General features: G+C 47.6%; 1 protein-coding gene across 2 annotated transcripts in view; it reads right to left on the reverse strand.

Moving 5' to 3' along the window:
- Window positions 1–14211, reverse strand: part of KLF7 (KLF transcription factor 7) — a 63698-nt gene extending 49487 nt beyond the window's left edge. The window contains exon 1 of one of the 2 annotated variants that reach the window (XM_075153449.1): window positions 13778–14211. In XM_075153449.1, coding sequence (XP_075009550.1) covers window positions 13778–13879 — 102 coding nt within the window. In that variant the 5' untranslated portion in view covers window positions 13880–14211. The remainder of the gene's footprint in view (window positions 1–13777) is intronic. The other variant, XM_075153451.1, reaches the window with a different exon arrangement.
- Window positions 14212–19624: the final 5413 nt, after the last annotated feature.

Genomic DNA, 19624 nt, shown 5'->3' on the forward strand with positions numbered 1-19624 from the left:
AAGGGACATGCACATTTATTACTATTTATCACGTCTGTTCCACAGTCAGCGTTACAATCTCCAGTCAATGAGCAGGGGTCTCATTTCACATTTAGATAAAAATCCTCGAAAGAGTTAATATAGATAAAGATGGGAAAAAGCATCACAGACCGTGCAGCTATGAACAGGGCGAACCCAAACAAAGCAATGGACTTGCTCATGGAGAAGAGAGAGAATATGGGAGGGGGAGGAATTAGACTCAGGTAGGAGACAGAACAGCCTGTTAGATATTCCTCCCCTAAATTAGGTTTTAGCACATGCTTCCAAGGAAGGCAGGGCCTCACGCTACGTGGATTTCAAATGAGACTGGAAAGCACTACTAAATCATACAATAAGAAATGGCACCTGGGCAGAAGAATTTCATGATCTAACAGTGCTAATTTCCGAGCTTATTTGTTTCTGGACCAGATATGCTTATATGCACAGTTTATTGTTGCTGGATGAAGGCAGTGACCAAAAATGCCTTTTCACCAAGTGCACCCTGCTCTTGGACCTCATTTGTCTTAAAAATTAGCCAGTAAGACCAAGCTGAACACAAGGTCTTCCCTGACCCTTCTCTAACCTTAGAGGCCAAGCTGCAGTCAGAATGTGGCCTTACACCCTCTCCATGACATGACATGACATGACATGACATGACATGACATGACATGACATGGACTCACTTTTGATTCTAGTCAGTGCAGGAGGCAGCCCCCACCTCCACAAACCTGGTCTCTTCTCTGAGACACATTTCCAACCTGACATACAGTACGCGTGTGATGGATCCTCGAAATGAAACGTGTCTGGCCGCCCATATGTGCACATGCAGGGGCTCTTCATGACTCACATTTACACTACAGCTTTTTGACATCATTAAAACAGAGCAAAAAGGTCTTGAGGCAGACTTACTTACAGAAGTGGATTTTAAGGTCAAAAAGGGCCATTCTGATAATTTAGTCTGACCCCTGGATGACACAGCCCACTGAATTACACAAAGGCCTCCTTTAGACACTCATTTACACCCACTTTCAGGTTGGTTTCCACTGCTGGATATGAAAGCCTGAGGGTAAATCAGAATGAGATCCTTCCCATGCACTGAGGCTGTTCAGAAACCTCCCTCATTTGTCTTCATTTCACAGATGGGTATTACTGTCCTGGGGGAAGCAATGCCCACACCAGGCATCATCCTACCTTGCCGTGTTGGGGAGAGCCCATTTAGCGCTTAGAAACATCTTCTCTTTCCCTCCCACCCCCACATTTTCTTCACTTGAAAAACCAAAGAAAACAAATCATGCTACATCCTTTGTTTTATAGAGGGCAGCTCAGGACCTCCCACTCTTTCATGGAAAGAAAATTTCTTTCCAGTACAGTTTCCATTATTTATTAGCTGAAGGTGGGGGGAGAAATGGTATTTATAGGATGCCTAAGGCCACACTCACTATAAAACAGAAATAAGCCAATATAGCTAGAGCACAACTTAGTGGCCTATTGTGCAACATTTTAAAAAATGTACTCTCTCATTATGGCACTTGAGAATATCTCCTCCCAACACCAGTGGAAATACATTTATGAGAGCCATAGAGCAGCAATATTGTTTTAATCAAATCATTAAAATGGGTGTGCTGTTTTCTGCCCACATCCTGATATTTATTCCACATCCTGACAAGACGTGGGATTTGTATAGACCATTCTCCTGCAAGGTGTCAAGTGACTTCATGGACACTGGGCCAGTGTAAATCCGCGTATCGGCACTGTGACTTTGGCAGATCTGCACTAGTTTGCATCAGCCCAGGATCTGACTCACTGACTGATCTGAAATCCCCAACGTGATGCAGGTACTATTCTTCCCATTTGCAAAGAGAAAAAGCATTCAGAACTGAATGTCAAAGGTTTCCTTGACCTTTTCCACTTAAACATAAAGAAATGGAAAGGAGACAGAAATTCCCATCTTATACCACAGTGCAACAACATCCGACCAGAGATGCAGCTTGCTCAAACAAAACACTGACTGAATTACAAGGCCTTGCAGCTGGTATAGCTCTCACTGCACAAAGATAACCCATGTGAGACAGTCCCAGCAAGGAGGAGTCTTTAACCTAGGGCATCCACTCAGTGTCCAGCTTGACAGGCACTCAAGACTTGGAAGATGAGTATTCAGCATTTTCTAAAAGTCACATGCAATGGAGGTATTTGGGAGTAAGAAACCACCCACGCCTTGCTTCCCTTGCTGTCCCTCAAATGTGTTCTTCAAAGAAATGTAACATGAATTTCTCATGTCAGAAAAAGAAATTCCAGTGCAGCCTTTGTAGGGCTCTGTGCACCTACTGGTATTCTTCCCAGCACTGAGAAACTATGCTGGGAAGTCACCCATTTACCAAGTAACTCTGCACTGGCATTCTTCTGTTCTCACTCAAACAACTGGCGCTTATTCATGCTTCAAACAAATCACCAAAGCTCAGAAAGCCCAAGACGAGCTAGGCACACTCAGTAAAGAGTATTTAAACTGGGCACCCTGAAACTCATTTGCCAGCATCCAAGAAAGATTAATAAAGGAGTCACTCTCAGAAAACAAAACTGTCTTGAGTGAGCAGAAAATCAGGGCTGCCTGAAGAGAGAGCGTGAGCTGTGCAGCCAACTCAGAAGTACAGCATGGTGCCATGGCACCAGGCTGTCCTGGAGGCACGCGAACCGAGCAGAGCAAGGCCCCCACATTACCTTTTTTAACCCCCAAATCACCCCAGCTCCTGAAGCACTGATTCAAGCAAACATCTTCATCCAGGGAAGCACTGGAGACAGAGATTTCAGCCTGTGTCTGGAAGGTTTCATCTTGTAATCAATGGAAGAAGCAGCAAAGCTCCTCCTGACCTTAACTGTACAATCAAACACCAAAAGATTCATTCCCTCTAGAAAAAAACTCACAGATTAAACCAGGCCCTTCTGTTTTCAAATGCTGTACACAACAATCTGTCTTTTTGGACATTAGGAGAAATTTCTTTACTGAAAAAGTGGTCAGGCCTTGGAACAGGCTGCCCAGGGAAGTGGTGGAGTCACCATCCCTGGAAGTATTTAAAAGACGTGTAGATGAGGCGCTTAGGGACATGGTGTAGTGGGCATGGTGGTGTTGAGTTGATGGTTGGACTCGATGATCTTAGAGGTCTTTTCCAACCTTAATGATTCTATGATTCTATGATTTGCACTTCAAAAACACAGGACAGCTAAGGGATGTGCCGATAAGAGAAGTCTACGCTGTTTTTCTGCAGTAGACAGTAGGAAACTACCCCAGGTGACATCTACTTACCCTGAAATTCTCAAACCTGCAAGAGAAGCACCTTACGAGCTCTTTCACTGTGTCACGTCAGCACTTACAGCAGTCTGCCTCTTCTTCCAAGATACTGGAGACCTCCGAAACTGTAAGTGCTTCCTTCCTCTAGTCAATCAGATAGAAACACCCCTTACTCTCACTATTTGACTGCAACCCCCAACGTTTCTTAAAGCCCCAACTCTCAGAAGCTTCTGGTTACATCAGAACCACCCTTCTCAGCACCAAAACCAAGCTCCTGGTTTCCTCAATTGTGCAGGAAAGCCTACAAACATGATTTTACAACATCCCAAAAGATCAGAAACCAAAAACAAACAGAAGGAACATGCACCTTGCTAAGAACCTGATATACAGCAACCTTTAGATGTTCACAGCCACTCTGAGGTGCTGGCACAGCTTATGAACAGCTGGGGGAAGGCTGTGACACTACCAGAGTGAACTGGGACAGCAGTGTCAGATGGAGACAGAAAAGAGCTATTTTGCCCAAACTGGCTGTATTCTCAAATCAAGTCAGTCCAGTGCCCTTTGCTTCTCCCTTATTATTTTGAAATGCCAACAAATTTAAAAATAAAAGCAAGAGACACCGAAGTCCCTCCCTATCTGATCTAGTCACTAATGAGGGAGTTTTCTTTCCACCGGCACAGATTTTCCATTGAGCAGCAAACACAGCCTCTCCACTGTCCACGTGTTGGAAACAAAGCCACTTCTGGGCTGATGCTTTCCATATGAAACACCAGCTCCCATCTTTCTTCTCCCTTCTCCCTTCCTCCTTTCCATAGTTTATTACTCACGCAGCAGCTGTAGTAGCTTGCAGATGAGTGGGATGTTTTCTTCGGAGCAGCATAAATTTTCTATGCTGACAGGGGAGGCCAAAAGAAAGAAGAGAAAAAACCAAACCCCAAACCAGGATTATTTAGTACTTTTCACCAGCTCGAAGCAGGCAGCAAGTTCTGCAGGGCTGACACCCTTCAAACCGCTGTGCAGCCACAGGAAAACAACAAAGCCCCTGAACGGCTGACCTCGCCCTGCACCCTGGGATGTGGGACACCTCAGACCCAGCGGTAAGGCAGAGGTGCCAGGGGAGGGTGAGCGCACTGATTCCTCGCCAACAAACCGGCACAGCACCTCACCAGCAGCAGCTGAGCAGAGGAGAGAGAAGAGCGACCAGCGGTTGTGAGGAGCCAAGGAAAACGTGTGACTGCACTGCTCTTGTGCATCTCGTGCATCAACACGCCTTCCAGACCCTCGCCCAGAGGGAGGGAGAGCAGGCCCCCAGGTTAGAGACCAGAAGTAACCAGACACTGCTTAACGGCATCACGTAGGGTTGTGGCTGCAGTTCTCAAAAGATGCAAGAGGGTCACAGGATACAGAGAGTCTAGATACCTTTTACTAGCCAAATTGTTAATAGCTGGGAAAAATGAATCAAGTTTTAGGGGCGCAAGCCCTGAAACAGAACGCTAAAATTAACAACAAAGCCGAAGATGTTAGCCAAACCAAGTCTCTCACACCGAAAACAGGGCCAGGCCCTCAGGAAAACTTCTAGAAAGTAGAACTGGTTGAAACATTTCTACCACACAGTCTCCAACAAATTGTGGAGTGTTTTATTGGAGTTTATTTTATCCAAATAATTATTTTATCCAAATAATTATTTTATCCAAAAGTGTTTTATTGGAATATATTGGGTTTGGAGCCACCACGTCATCCACTGAAATTTCACACATCCAAGATGTAATCTGGAAGGGCAGACCTGAGTCAAACAAAGCAGCAACTCAAGTCTGGATCTTTAACATCACACCTAAGCGCTGTGATGTGGGTAATGTCCATTTTGGGTGTAAAAAGCAAGCAGACAGGAGCACCTCTTACCCCTTCCACTCTTCCACCCACTGAACATTTTTCACCGTGGCCTTTGCTCGCTGGAACCTTTGTTTTCCATCCAGCCCTGGTGAATAAAGGCAGGCGATTAAAGGCAGTCCCCTACTTCACCCCCACCAGCACAAAGCAATTCAGCGCAATGCTGATTCCCCTCCTGGGCTGGTGTGAAGACAAGTCAGCAGAAATTGCAAATGTTTACAAACCCAAGAACTTCCCTTATGCTCGAAAATGAACTTTGCCCACTCGAGAGTCAGGATTAAAACCAAATACCTAACAACATAGTAGCCTATTAGTAGTGAAAGCATTTTTAAAATCTAATTTACTTGTCATGCCGCATGCATTTCTCCTCACCACACAATCCAAACAAACAGTCATTTGCACTTTGATTTCCAGTCACTTCACTTCAGTTGCATGGGAAGAATGCTGCAGCGCGAGAGCTGCAAAGGCAGCAGGTGGGCAAGATGATCCTCTCCAAAAAACACAAACCCTGCTTCCAGGGCTTTTTTAATTATATAGATGGAGATACTTCCATTGATGGCAGTTTCTGTCAGAACATGTTGGTTTACAAAGGTCCGTCATAGTCAAACGTCAACCCTATGCCTGTGTCCCTTTAAAACTGACCTTGGGAGGCTGCAGGTTTAAGGGCAGGATTTGTAAATCAGGACACTAATTGGAATGTCTCAGAAGAGCCTCTCACAAGCCAGCGTCCTTCTCCTTCGCATCCCTCCCCATCAATCACAGTCTCCCAAGCTCGCCTGTGTCACTGCCTACTTCTCTACCCCTTGCAGAGTAGGAGCTGTTGACCCCCACGTATGATTTAAACTCCAGCTTTGCACTTGGGTCCACAATGCTGGGAAACAACCGAGAGGATTAGGACATGTGAGACATGGTCTATAAGCACCATGTTCAAAACCGTTACGACACTTAAACGAGTATGCCTGCTGGACCTTCGGCAAGCATTAATAAGCAGTCTGTGGGTAAATGACTCGGACTCTTTAGTGTACGTTGTAAAGTATACCACATGCATCTTAATAGTTCTCCAAATAATAACACATGTAATGAATACACAGTTGCACTGAGCGGAAATGCTCTGGATTGGAAAGGATCCTTCACGTGTAAGAACAGGGAGAGGATGGGGACCTGCTTTAAAAGGATTAAGAGCATCAGAGCAGCTTAATATATCAGAGCTGATATATATATATTAAACCTTTTAAACAAAAAAAATCCATGCCTTCCTGCCCGAGCTTCCTACACCAACTCCAACACCTTTTAAAAACCTAGAGAAGGGGTCAAATTAGTGCTATGCACAGGTTGTCTCAATGACAATACAGACATCTGGGAAGGGGGATTTAAGCTTACCTTTCGGATCCTTATTTTCATTTTCATTTTTTCGAGACAATGCCGCACCCCGCTGAGGGCTCCCTGTGCAGGAGCTGTCCTGCGCTTTCAGCACCTGCTGCCTGGTGTGGCAGGATTTGGTCCAGCAGCTTCAGCGGGGCTGGCTGCCCGTCTCCCCATCGCCTAGTGCAACCCTCTCCTGCCCCAGCCGCTGTACCCAAGCACTGCAAACCCATAATATTAATCCTCGCCACAGCCCTATAAGAACGGAAGAACTGCCAACTAATCTTGTAACTGAAGAACTGAGAAGCAAAGGTTTGGTGTCCTGATGAAATCCAAGATGTCTAACTATCTTTGAGCATAAAGGCTGAAACGATTTCTTCTAAGAAGGGAAATGAGACATGAAGCCTGCTCTCACAGGCAGCCTAACAAGCTGAAGAGCCAGGCAGCCTTCTTCGCCAGCTGCTGCCAGAGCAGGGATGGCAAATACAGCCTGGTGAATGCAGCGATATGCGAGCTTTTTCTGACATACACACCTATCTCTGTACTGCCAGCTCTCAAAATGCCACAGTAGTAGCATTTTCTTAAAGCTGCTGGAATCAAGTAACTGTTGGAAATCCCAGCTTTTTTATTTTTGAGAAAAAAAGACAATAAAACAAATCTTCAGTGGCTCAGAAGCAAGGAAAGTAAAAACAACACCAAATTAAAAAATAAAAATATCTGTGACTTTAAAGACAATCTCAGCATCTTGGGAACCAGGCATATGATTTTTTAACTCAAAGTGGCGATGCTGGGAAGGAGACACAGCCAAGAGAGTAGCAAACTGAGACACTCAAAACACCTGCAGCACCCATCAAGACTGAAGCCAATGGAAGAAAACTGGACAGTCTCAAACACAATACCATCAAGCTGGGGAAAATACCCGTGTAACATCTGTGCTCCCAACCTCTTCTCTACCCAGGAAAATCTGGGAGGAGGGGAGGCTCTTTCCCTGGCAGGTTTGTTTTGTTTGTTTGCTGCAGAATCAGCTGAACCCTGCAGTTCAAGTGAATCCAGATTTATTTGGACCAAGGCAGAAGCACCCATAGTACAAATAGGACCTGTGGGGAGAAGAAATTCAGTAATTCAGGTGTGTGATTCCTGCAACTTGAGCCTGAAAGACACCACAAAAATGGCACTGACAGCTCCTGGGTGTTGCTGGGAGTTTGGAAGTGGTGGGGGCATTGTAGATGAATATATAAGGGAATGGGCAGGAGGCACTTGAGAGTCCACGGAAACAGAAAGGAAAGTAAGAGGGACTCAGCACCATTCTTGAAAACACCTTTATTAACTCTCCAGAATTCAGGTTTACCATCAAAAAGGAAAACCGCCACCAATTACAATACCTGTGAACAACTTTGCATGAGGCTTTGAGCATGGTGATCAAAAGCCTACAATTTTTCTTCCCCTCTGCTGAATGTGACAAACTTGATAGGAGATGAGGTGTACTATTACCCCATTGCTTAATGTACTGAACACCAATGCTGCTCAGCCAGTGAGCTAAATCCCTTTGTTTTATGAGGACAATTGCAATCAAGGTTGTTCATATGCAGCTACAGAGTCAAACAGAAGCAGCTTCCTTCTCACTTCCCTATAACATGTTTCCCAATGCAGAATGGAGAAGCAACACACTGGATGTTTCTCAGCGGAGGGTCATTTGACAAGGCCTCAAAAAATACGACAATATCCAGAAGATACCACCCTGAAGAGCTTAACTGTGAAATTACTGCGTGGAACTGAAGACCTTCTGCCACTTCCATGTGGAAGTATCACATTGCAGACTAGCTATATATCATGATTTTTATGTAGGCTACTCTAATCTTTGCGTTACCTATTCAATAGGACATACAGAAATGTGTGGGCTTGGGGGAGGGGAAGTTAAAGCATCCCAAACAAATAAGAGAAAATTTTTTCTAGTTGAGTACCCACATCATGAGTGTGCATTGCTTGAAGGTATTTAACCCATTTCAAAATCACTTGACACAAGTCACATACGTAACAAGATATTTAAGACCTGTAACATGGATTGCAGGGCTCTATACTTTCACAATGCCAAGAAATAATCACTTAGAACAACAAATTCTGTATTTAAGGAATCAGGAAACAATAGAGACAGCAGTTTCAAGTTTGCCTTTCCTATCTTTCTCCATCTCTTTCTGTTAGGTGATAGGAGCGTGCTTTCAGCACATGGAGCAAGCAGAGAGCCTGCAGGTATAAATGGACTGGCGCTCAGAGTCTGAAATACACTGCATTACACATGTGGCTGTTCTTGGAAGTCAACCATTTCTGCAAGTTATTCTCAAGAGGCATGATGTACTATAAGCACTTAAGAAATGTGTTACACTGTGACTGGAACCAAGATGAAATAGCAATATTAAAAGAGATGGTTTAGTTTATGTAGTGGCCAACTATGCCATTAAACTAGAACAATGGAGACGATGGGGAGGCAGGAATGTTCTCCAGTGTGATTTATTCCTTTCCAGTAGCAGTGGAAATTTTTCCTATAGGCCTGAAAATGACCCTGTCTGCCAAATAGAAGTCAGCATTAAGATGTAAGAGTTCTGCTAGATTAGTCACCTCAGGATACTCTGCGCTCACACAGCACAGGGATCTCAAAGCACTTTGCCAGAACGGGTCAAAACTCAGCCTCCCAGCCCCGCAAAGACCATGCCTTAGCATCGTTGTTGTCAATCACTTCAGAAAGGGGGAAACTGAGACTTGAAGACTTGATTAAAAATATGCAAAGAAGGCTCTATGACAGACTCAAGAGCGAAACAAAGGCTTCCTTGATCCTATGCTTTACAGGAAACGTGCATCTCCCTTGGAAGCATTATTGTTTGCTGCAGCTGAGAGCAACCGGGTCAGCCAAGGCAAGAGGAAATGTTATCAGCAATGCTTGTCAGGCAAATGATATCATGCTATTTCCACTTCTGCCAGCCAACTAGACCTGTTCTACCCGATGACACACGTGGGAAAGGCTGGCTCTTTTAGAATAAGCCAGGGTTTGCCACCTAAGTCCTGCTGATTTTATACACCTGCATCAGCTATGCACATGGTGACCCCATGCATCTACATGCCCATGCTCCTGTGCTCTGACATAACGGGAATTGCCATGCTAGAGGCTGCCCTATGGCCCACACAGAATATGAAGAGAGCCCCAAAATGTCTCCTGATCAGACCCCTTCTCCACACAAGGATGGTGAGACCAGAGTCCTCCAGGGGGCCTATGGAGAAAGATAATAAGGGTGGTTTGAGATTTTACCCCTAGGAAGAGACATATCTGACTACAAAAGATGTCTTCTGAACACTGATCTTTTAATGACCCCCCCAAATGACATTGTCAAGGCCCAGGAGGAAGAACAGACTGAAGCCCCATGTCCAGCCTTTCCCAATCCTCAGCCCTGCTCTCCCCCTCTTTGCAGCCTGGCACACTGAGAGTGGGACCACGTGCAGCTGCACGGGCTACGCTCCTCACAGTCGCCTCCCTCAAAAACAGCCTTCTACCCACTTCCTTCCTCTGCAGAGTAACGAGGCGCTCTTTGGCCTCGTGCTGTCTCTCCCAGCAGTCTGGTTCCAATCTCGGGGATGCCACATCAGACAGCTACCCCCGAGCAACAGCATATGCGGCCTGAGGTCCTCCCGCTGCACCGCGGCAGCCAGGCAGGTGCTGAAATCTCCCCCCGCCCTGGTCCTGAACTGCAGAGTCAGCTCGCAGGGACAGAGAGCAACTAGGTCGGTTCAGCCAGAGCCAGGATGAAGCGCCAGGCAGAAACACACAGATGCTGAGATACCAGCCAGCTGACATACAGCAAATGCCTCATTTTCCAATGCACAGAGCCCACCTCTTCCTTTAAACTCTCTCAGTGTCGTGGCAGCTCAACGCTGCTGGAAAAGCTAAACAAAGACTAAACAAAGTTCCCTCTCTCCTGATGAAGTTGTCCTATGAATTACGCATTAGATCTTGACCTCCCCACTCCAATAAAAAACCCTCATGACCTCAAAAGTGTTTTGCGTGAAGGAGTACACCCAAAGCTGACATAGCGAAGCTAAGCTTTTGCTGCCCAAAAATCAAGCCCTCCCTTCCCAACATGTGTTTTAAAATAACGTGAAACACATCATGGATTCAGTTCCTGCTTCCACTTCAGGTATTTCCACTTTTACAATGTAACTACGTCCAGGGCAGAGTGAGGGTTTTTTTGTTTGTATTTTTTCCTCCTAAAAAAGAAACCTACACAAGAGATGACAATCTCTTCCTACACAAAATCTGTTTTGTTTTGTACATATTGCTGGGTTGCTCTCATTCAACTCCAATGCTAATTGTCAAAAGCACACATACCAAACTTGCTCACATTTCTCTTGCAGTGGGAAGGAAAAAAGGGAGAGATCAGCTGACTGCGTGCAAGCATTTAGCAACCTGCCTGTGCTGTCAGTGCCCTCCGTGACTGATGGGTGTTTCACAATCGGAAATATGAGCAACTGCCCCAGCTGTGTAGTCCTCAGCCAGCAGCTACAAAAGTGTGGTCCAGACTCAGGAGAAAAGGAAGACAGGACTGTGTCAACACTTTCACCCCAAGGCGTGCTCTGATTTTCAGTGGGCCAAGTGCATCTTTTATGGTACCACAGTAGACACCATTTCTAGGAGCAGGAACTGGCATGGACTAACCTCTCCACATCAAGCACTAGTAGCTGCTAATCACAAAACAACTGGAGCTCACAATGTGATAAGGAAGCCTGCTCTTGACCCACACAACTACCTCCCCCTTTTAAGAGACTGAAGTAATCTCCCGGGGCGCTGCTTTGCTGCTGGGAGAAGCCCTGCTTGGGAGCCTCTGTGGAACTCTGGTATGGCTCCAGAGCCCTTCATGGAAGCGGAGGCGAGACCCATTCAAGTGTTTTCACTCAAAATTAAAGCTGCTGCTTCCCAATCCTGACACTTCCCACAGGGATCAGTCACTGCCCTGTCCGCTCTCTTCCCTGGGGTCTCGACTGCAGCCTGAGTTTTAAGGGATACCTTTCGAAACACACACACACACACACACACATCCCTTGTCCCAAAGTTGCTATGGTTTGCCTAAAATAAGTAAATCCCCAAGACCTGTCTACATTTGCAAGTGATTCAGAAGAAAGAAATTGGGGTCTCTGTGTCAGTGGGTCTGCCAAGCCTGCGTGACAGCATGCTCTGTACAGCCAGCTTCAGCTGCTCCCACACGGATACATCAGTTTTGCTCCCCGTTGTTTGCAAGAAGAGTCCAGGCAGCAACAGGGGAATAAAAACAAACTGTAAATACAGGATGTATTATGAAACATCAGGCACTGGTTGGAGGATTTGAGGGGAAAGAAGGGAAAATGTAATAAATTATTTTCAACTTCTCTTTTCATGCATATGTGGAGAATCAGTGGGGTTTAACCAGGAGACTGTGAGTTTAAATTTCGCAATGGTAACAGTGGGCTTGGGTAGGTACGTTATACTGTATAAAACAAACTGCTGCTCTTCCACGCATAAAAGAAGGCAGCAGGAGACAGAGTATCACACACAGTACTGCCTAAAGCGTGCTGGCTATGTCAACAGATTATCTCGCTTTGGACTGTCTGGACTGTTACTAATATGCAACTGAATACGCAACCGATCCAACAACGACGATGCCATAAAATTAATTTTTTAAATGAAATTATATTAACCTCTTCAGTTTAATTAGCATGTTAAAAATATAAAAGGAAAGCAGACGTGACCATCATGGATGTGCAAGCTGAATATTAATAACAAAAAGCATCCCCTCCCCCTCGGAGGATAAACCAAAGTTGGATCGGTCATTTTGCAAATTAAATCCTGAATGTGTTCGCACTGTAGCTGTCAATAAACCTCTCGTGTGTGTGCACATATGCACACAAAGCTGAAGGCAAAACAATTTTACTAGGGTAAACCTTTAAAGATCCAGCCCTGGTCCAGCTGGATGACAATGCTACAGCCCGAGTGCTCCCCTGAAGCCCTACTATCCACGTTTCTCGCCACACACACTTCTAAGGAAAAATTAAACGAACGTCCGAAACTGTCCCTTACTGGAGACCTAACACACGCTACCCTTACGCTAGCCAAGACTAAGGTGAATGCTGGCAAGATGAAATCCAGTGGCTCGTTATTCTTACACCGATAGTGCCACGGGTCCGTGCGCTGCATTAGCACCACATGTCATCCCAGCCACACTCCACTATTCCTACCCACCAGCGGATTTTTTTTTCTTTTAAAGAGACACTGGTTTCCAGAATTTCGCCTGGCGTATCACCTCTGCCAGAAAACCACATCAAGAAACAGGATTGTCTCACAATGTCCTGCCGTAACAGACAAATCCTGTCTTTCCTTTTCCCTCAGTATCCCAGCTGATAACTATTTATACATCTATGCATTTGGGCTCTTAGTTCATTTTACACAACTCTTTTCTCTGTAACCTACTCTCCTCCTTGGTCTTATTTATTCATGCCACCAGCCATCATTTTAATGCATTCGTAATACTTGAGTTCCATCTTTAAAGTATCCTAATTCTGTCTGCATATTAACCCTACGGTGCCTCAAAACACACCAGTTTACTGGAACCAGCCTAAGGCGTCATTGTTTTAAGATAGAGCAAGAAGTGTGTGTTTCAAAAAAAGAAAAAAAGAATGAAAGTAAGTCACCTTTCTAGTTACAGAATTTAGCCTAAAAGCTTTTGCTAGTGCTTCCACACACCTGCCCACCCCCCATCTCTGATTTAAGCTACGATTTTTATTGACATACACTAATTACCTGAAAATAAGAATGATCTATTCCGTTTCCACCAGCTGCCAGTTGTCAGCACTGGCTGGAAGTGATCAGCCTTGCTTAAAAGAACAACAACAACAAAAAAAAATCTAAGCTCAAAAATAAAATCAAAATAGTAGTGATCATAAAAACAAAACCCTAAAGAATGCCACCGGATCACAGGTGCTGCCGGGCGTGCTCAGAAAGGACTGAAGGCAGACAGATTTGAATGGACTGCTCAGTTTGTCATGGCAAAAAATACAGAGATTTAAAGGTCTACCCACGCGGAAAAAAAAGAACCACCAAAAAAAAACCAACCCTGAATTAGAGAACAAAAATAAAATAGAGTCAGAAATGCAGCCCCAATGCATCGACTGTCTGCGCTTAAGAGATTTACAGGAGTAATTTAAATGATTCACCTGCTGCCAGTTTTCCTCCAAGGATGGCAAAGCTGAGAAGTAGCCGGTGTCGTGGACAAGCTGGAGTTCCTGGAATATACTATAACTAGCCAAGACATCCATGCTGCTGCTGAGCAAGACCCTTTCTTTCTGCTTTTGTGTGTGTTTGTTTGCTCGGGTGGGGGGTTGTTTTTGATCATAAAAAAAAAAAGAAGGAGGAAAATCAACCAATGATAGATCCAGCGTCCCTTTGGCTTTGTTTTGTTTCAGTCACACTTTAAAAAGAGAGAGAGAGAGAGAGAGAAAGAGAGAGAGAGGATCAGCGCGGAGGGACGGCGAGGGCCGGGGGCCGGGCCGAGGAGGACGAGAGGCGCCGGCGCGCACCGAGCACCCCGCGGCCGCCGCACCGGGGCACGTCCCCGCCGCCGCGCACCGCGCAGCCCCGCGCCGCGGCCATGCGCGCTCGCTCCCGCCCTCTCCCCCTCCCCTTTATTTTCGGGAGACCACATCCCCTCCCCCCCCCGTTTTCCTCTCACCCTCCCTCGGCAAACCCGGCCTGGCCCCCCCGCCACCGCCGCCGCCGCCGCCTCACGGCCGCCTCACGGCCGCCCCGCCCCCGGCCCCCCCGCGCGCAGCCGCGCGGCCCACTCAGGCAGCGCGTGACCATGTAGGGTAAACGGCGGGGCGGGGAGGGCGGGCCCGCGGCGCGCCTGTAGTCACTGTCGCCCAATGGCGGCGCCGCTCAGGGCGCGGGGGGCGGTGCCGGACCGCCGGCGACGGCATCGATTGGCCGGCAGCGCGGCTCCCGCCTCCTCCCCGCGGCCCGCGAGGCGGTGCGCGGCGAGCTATTTTTAGGGCGCTATATAAGGGGACGGCGGGGCGCGCGGCAGTGGCAGAGCGTGGCGCGCTGAGGGGCTGTGCGGGGCCTTCGCGCTCCGGCCCGGCCGCTGTTACCGGTTTCGGCGGAAAACCGCGGCGGGGGGGGGGGGTGGCTGAGCGGGGCGGCTGTCCCTCTCCCGGCCGCGGGGCTGCCCCGCCGAGGAGCAGGCACTGGAGGAGATGGGGAAGGGGTCGCGCACTTGGTGCCTACCGAGCAGCCTGCCCTTCCCGCCCTGCGTGCGGCTCTACAGGCACTAGCGCTCGAGTCCCCAGGGGCTGAGGGTGGCCAGACCGAGAAAAGCACTTTTTTCTCAGTCACAGATGGCTAGGAAAGGATGCGCAGCTGATGAGGGTGTTGGGGGGGATAGAGTGGGAATACACCCTGAGCAGGAGCAACCAGCGTAAGGAGTGTGTGCTCGGTGCCTGTGCGTGGAGACCGCAGCAACCCAGCTTCTGAGGCACGGGCAGTACTGAGCATTAATCCAGCCAGGCTATCTCCAGAAATGCTTGTGTGCTTATTAAGGCATCTATTGTGGCATTTAACCAGGCTTAGCTGTGAGCTGAGCCCTCTTTGAGTGCTAGTTTGGGTTGGCTAATGAGCTGTTTGACCTTAAATGGTTAGTGTGGTGCAGAGCTTCCCCAGAATTGCTCTGGCACTGGGCACAGTTGCATTTCTGCTTTTCAGAGGATTGCAGAACTGAGTGTGCTCATTTAAAGATGATGGAGGGGGTTCCAGTAATAGAAGAAATATGTTCTTTCTTGCTCTCAAATTTGGAGGGCCCTGTAGTCGGTTACATTGCCAGGGCCATATCTACCCACCAGGCTGCTGGACGAACATCCCCCTGGTGCCCTTTTATGGTGGGTTGTGGGCTGTGTGAGTTGGATTGGGTTGTCTGGGCAAGCAGATGCTGCCAGGGGTTGTTAAGCTATCTGGTTTTAGAGCAGTTGCATCACACTTGCCTTATGTGACCAAGATGTCTCTACTCACTATTGTCTTCCTTTTGCAGAGTGCCTGGGCCAGGCATCAGCTGGTGGAAATTGGTGCAATGCCGCTAGTACATGTCTGTCTCATCCCAGGTGTCCCACTCAGATTGATGTGAAAGCATGAGGCAGCAAAACTCATCAGTGCTAATTAGTTCATGGTATGTTTTCTTTCTGGGTGATGAAGACAAATTGCCTTTTCCAAGACTGGATCCACGATAACAATTTTGAAAGCCATGTTTAAAGAAAGCTGCTCAGAATAAACCTCTAAAGAAAGCCCGGATAATGGCTGCACCAACCCCAATTTCTTGTAGGTGCTGGCAAGCAACACTGCTGTAACTTTAGAATAAAGCAGAGTAAGCACCGCACTCTAGTTTGAGGAGTCAAAATCTAGAGGGAGAGGGGGAAATGAAGCTGTTGCTGAAGGAACTGCAGTAATCGGGAGAGACTGGACATAGGCAGTTTTCTCAAATAAATGGTCTTGCCCCTGCAAAAACACTTTTTGTTTGGGTGTTTGCATTGCAGAAGCAGCAGGATGGCCTGTGGGAGCTGTTGCTCAGGCTTTGACCCTGAGGCTGCAGGTCTGGACAGCCCAGGGGCAGCTCACTTGAAGATGGCTGTCTCCCGTGAGCTGCTTGTGAAAATGATGCCTGTTTCCCAGCCTTCACCTAGGGAGCTGTAGGTTGTCCATCTCTGTCCATAGGACCATCTCTGGCACCTTTAGCTTAGCAGAAAAGCTAGGGGTGAGGCTGGATGTGAATAATAAACTGCTCTTTCTCATAAATATACCTATAAATGTGTAAATGTATGTGTTAGTGGGAAGATGAGAGGGAAGGTTAGCTCAGTGACACAGCTGGAGAGGTCTTGCAGACTGTCATTACCCATTCCAGGCATGCCTCAATCTGGCAAAGCAACACCTTTCCTGGGCACCTTGGGAAGGGAAAACTTAAAGACAGGAGAGGAGGGAGCTGGACTAAGGTGGTCAGATCTGGAAAGCAGCAGCACTTGGGTATCATAACACAGCTCCTGTACTGAGAGGGTTATGCAAGAAATACCTGTTTCAGAAAAGCTTTCGATAAGCATTTATCCTTAAGAGCTTGTCAGAACAAGGCCATATGCATATGCAGAGGCTTTTTCTGACCTAGGCAAGGAAATAGAGGACAAAAGCAGTGAAGGTTTATGGTATGAGCTACTTAAACATACATTTTTGTCTTCAAATTCTGTAATTCCTGTGGCTGAAAAACATTTTGGTGCTGTAGTTCTGGCCTTGTTTAGCATAACTACCATTTTAATATGTAGAAAATTTAGTGTTCTGATGTCCAAGCTCCCCTCTCACACTGATGTGAGAGGAGACCTGGCCTGTGCAATCTGCGGGTTGCTCATGCTTTGGTTTATTGCAAAGCTTGGTGTATACAGGCAGCGCAGCAGTCCCCTCTGCCGTGATAGTCACTTCTGCTTCCTACTGAGTAGCTCTTACTTGAATCAATTAAAATCTTTCTACTTGTCTATCTTATCTTGAACTTTCTGCTGAACGCATGTCCTGTAGGAACAGCCACTTTTCCACAACCCTGAAGGTTGTTCTCAGTTGCGGAGCTCAGCTTTACACCAGCAAAGAGCCTACCCTGTGCCCAGGTTGCACTGTAACTGATGGCCAGATCCGGTGAGCAGATGCTGGTCTGCTGCTCTGGCTGGCTTCAGGAGGAATTGTGTCTGAGGGCAGGATTTTGGCTGTGAGCCTTGAGGTGAAGAGCTGGGCTACAGATCTGGCCGCTTGCCTGGGTGGTTTCCAGGCAGACATTGCATTTTTATTGTCTTCGATATTCTGCTTTGGAGGTCGGTCGAGAAAGCAGAATGGGCTTGTTGCTTGGCAGAAGTAGAAAAGTCGAGACAAAAAATGAATGTGGTAATACACTGGGTGTAATGCTGTGTGTCCAGCACCTGAGGTAGCATCTACCTGTGCTAACCCAGAGGTAATGGAAGGCAATTTCTACCCAGCTCTCTTTTGTTTCCCAGGCTGTACTGACCTTACTCTTGGCAGATAGCCGCTTTCCCTGCTCGGCCCAACCACACCACCCATCATGGAGAGCAACACAGTCAGACGTGGAGGAGGAACAATACCTCCCCACTGCTACACAGCTGGGCTCAAGGGCACAGAGGACTACACAAAAATTCAGGCAAAGGGGTGCAGGCTGGACCTGCAGGGAGTAAGGATGGGCATTTCAGCCATAGCACAGATTTGTCCTGTAATGGATAAAGGGAATAGCCTGAACAGGGAGAGGATTTTTTAGGCCAGCCCCAAAGTTGGGGCTGAAATGTCAGGAAGATGCAGGGAGGTGACATGGCTGGTTGCGCAATGGCACCGATGGGTCTTGGCACCTGGGAAAAGGGAAGGGGTTGTATTTTTGGCATCAAGGGGCAATGGGAGTGGTTAGTCCTAGTGAAAGGAAAGAAAACATTTCCTTGTTCCTTCTGCTCTTCTAGAGAAAGAGGAAAGGTGACTTCACTGTTTTCTGGGAGGAGCTTGAATTTCTCATTGCCTGCCACAGGACCTCTGGCAACAACCTCTTCTACCCTTTCCAAGTTGGGAGTGCAGAATCAGCCTGGGCACTTGGTTGGGTCCCTACGAGCCACTGGTGTGCGCAGAATCACAATTTTGGTTGCTCTGGTTGCTTTCTCTTGTGATATTTCCAGCCCCGCTGCCCCCAGGAGCAATGGCAAGGGGTACATTGTGGGGACCCGACAGGGAAGGCTGATTTGCAGGCGACTTTGGGGTGTTGGGTTTGTGTCTCATTGCTCTGGTTTGGGCAGTGACAAGGTGCCATAAAGCCATCAGGTAGTATATCACTTTATAGTTTAAACATTTCACTGGGTACACCTCCTTTGGTACCAATGAAACAGCTACGCTGAGGTCCCCTGTACACAGCTCAGTTTTGAGCCCCATGGTCTCTGTAATTGACAAAAGTGCTAAAGCACTTTCTTCTGCAGGGGCAAGTTGGTCCAGGTGTCCAGGCTACCAGTTTCTTCTACCATCATATCTGCATGTTAGACTGCCAGCTATATCTCTTCCTCCCCCCATCTGAGATCGAGAGTTAATACAGCTTTTCTGTGCTTACAACCTGTGACAGGGATGTTCAGACGTGTTGGTTCTTCAGTCAGTGTCCCTCCTGGAGAGGAAGAGGCTGTGCCTGCAGGTTGGTAGGGTTGAGGTTGCCACTGGTTGCACTGCCTTGCATCGAGCAAAGGGAAGGAAAGGCACCGAGAAGCCTGCTGGAGCATGCTTGGGTTGCAGCTGCACCCTTTCCGGGAGTGGATGCGGAAAGCTATTGCCGGGGGAGTGGAGGACTCATGGTGGTGGTTTACGGCCAGGTGGCATGGCTGGAAAAGGCTGCCAGAGGCACAGTGGGAGAGCTCAAAAGCCTCCTTGCTGTTCAGAGTTGCCACTTCCCGATACCTGAATGTGTCTGTGCATCTGTGTCCATGTCTGATGAGAACCAAAATCCCAACAAACGTCAAGCAACCGAAAGGGAGACAACTTCCTTTCCCAGCGTGAAGCATCTCTCTGCAGGCCCCGGTCATCCCACGTTCCCCCTCCACCTGGACACTTCCCACCCTCCCAACCTCTCGCCTCCTCCTCAGACCTCAGTTTGCTGGAGAAAGGCCTCTGCTGTTGGCCCCACGTCCTTCTCCCATCCCTGCACAGCAGCATTTCAGTGACCTGGAGGGTAGTTCAGTATTTCACACTTCCTTCTGGCAGGTGCAGCCCAGAAACAGCATCCCAAGAGCACAGGGGTCGAAGGTGGTTTCCCTTCCCGTCTCCATCCTGGGGAGCAGCCCAGCTGTAACTCGCAGGCATCACCCTCACCAGTGCTTGGCTCTGCCTGGATGGGACACGCTGTGAAGCAGGGTGGTGGCATCTCCGTGCTGGGCCTGTGTGGGTGGAGGTACCTCCTGGCCTCCAATGAGCCACAAGCTGCTCCCCATATCTGCAGCGACGGAAAGGGACACCAG

The sequence above is a fragment of the Calonectris borealis genome, chromosome 6 (assembly GCF_964195595.1).
Source record: "Calonectris borealis chromosome 6, bCalBor7.hap1.2, whole genome shotgun sequence".
NCBI classification, from domain to species: Eukaryota; Metazoa; Chordata; class Aves; order Procellariiformes; family Procellariidae; genus Calonectris; species Calonectris borealis.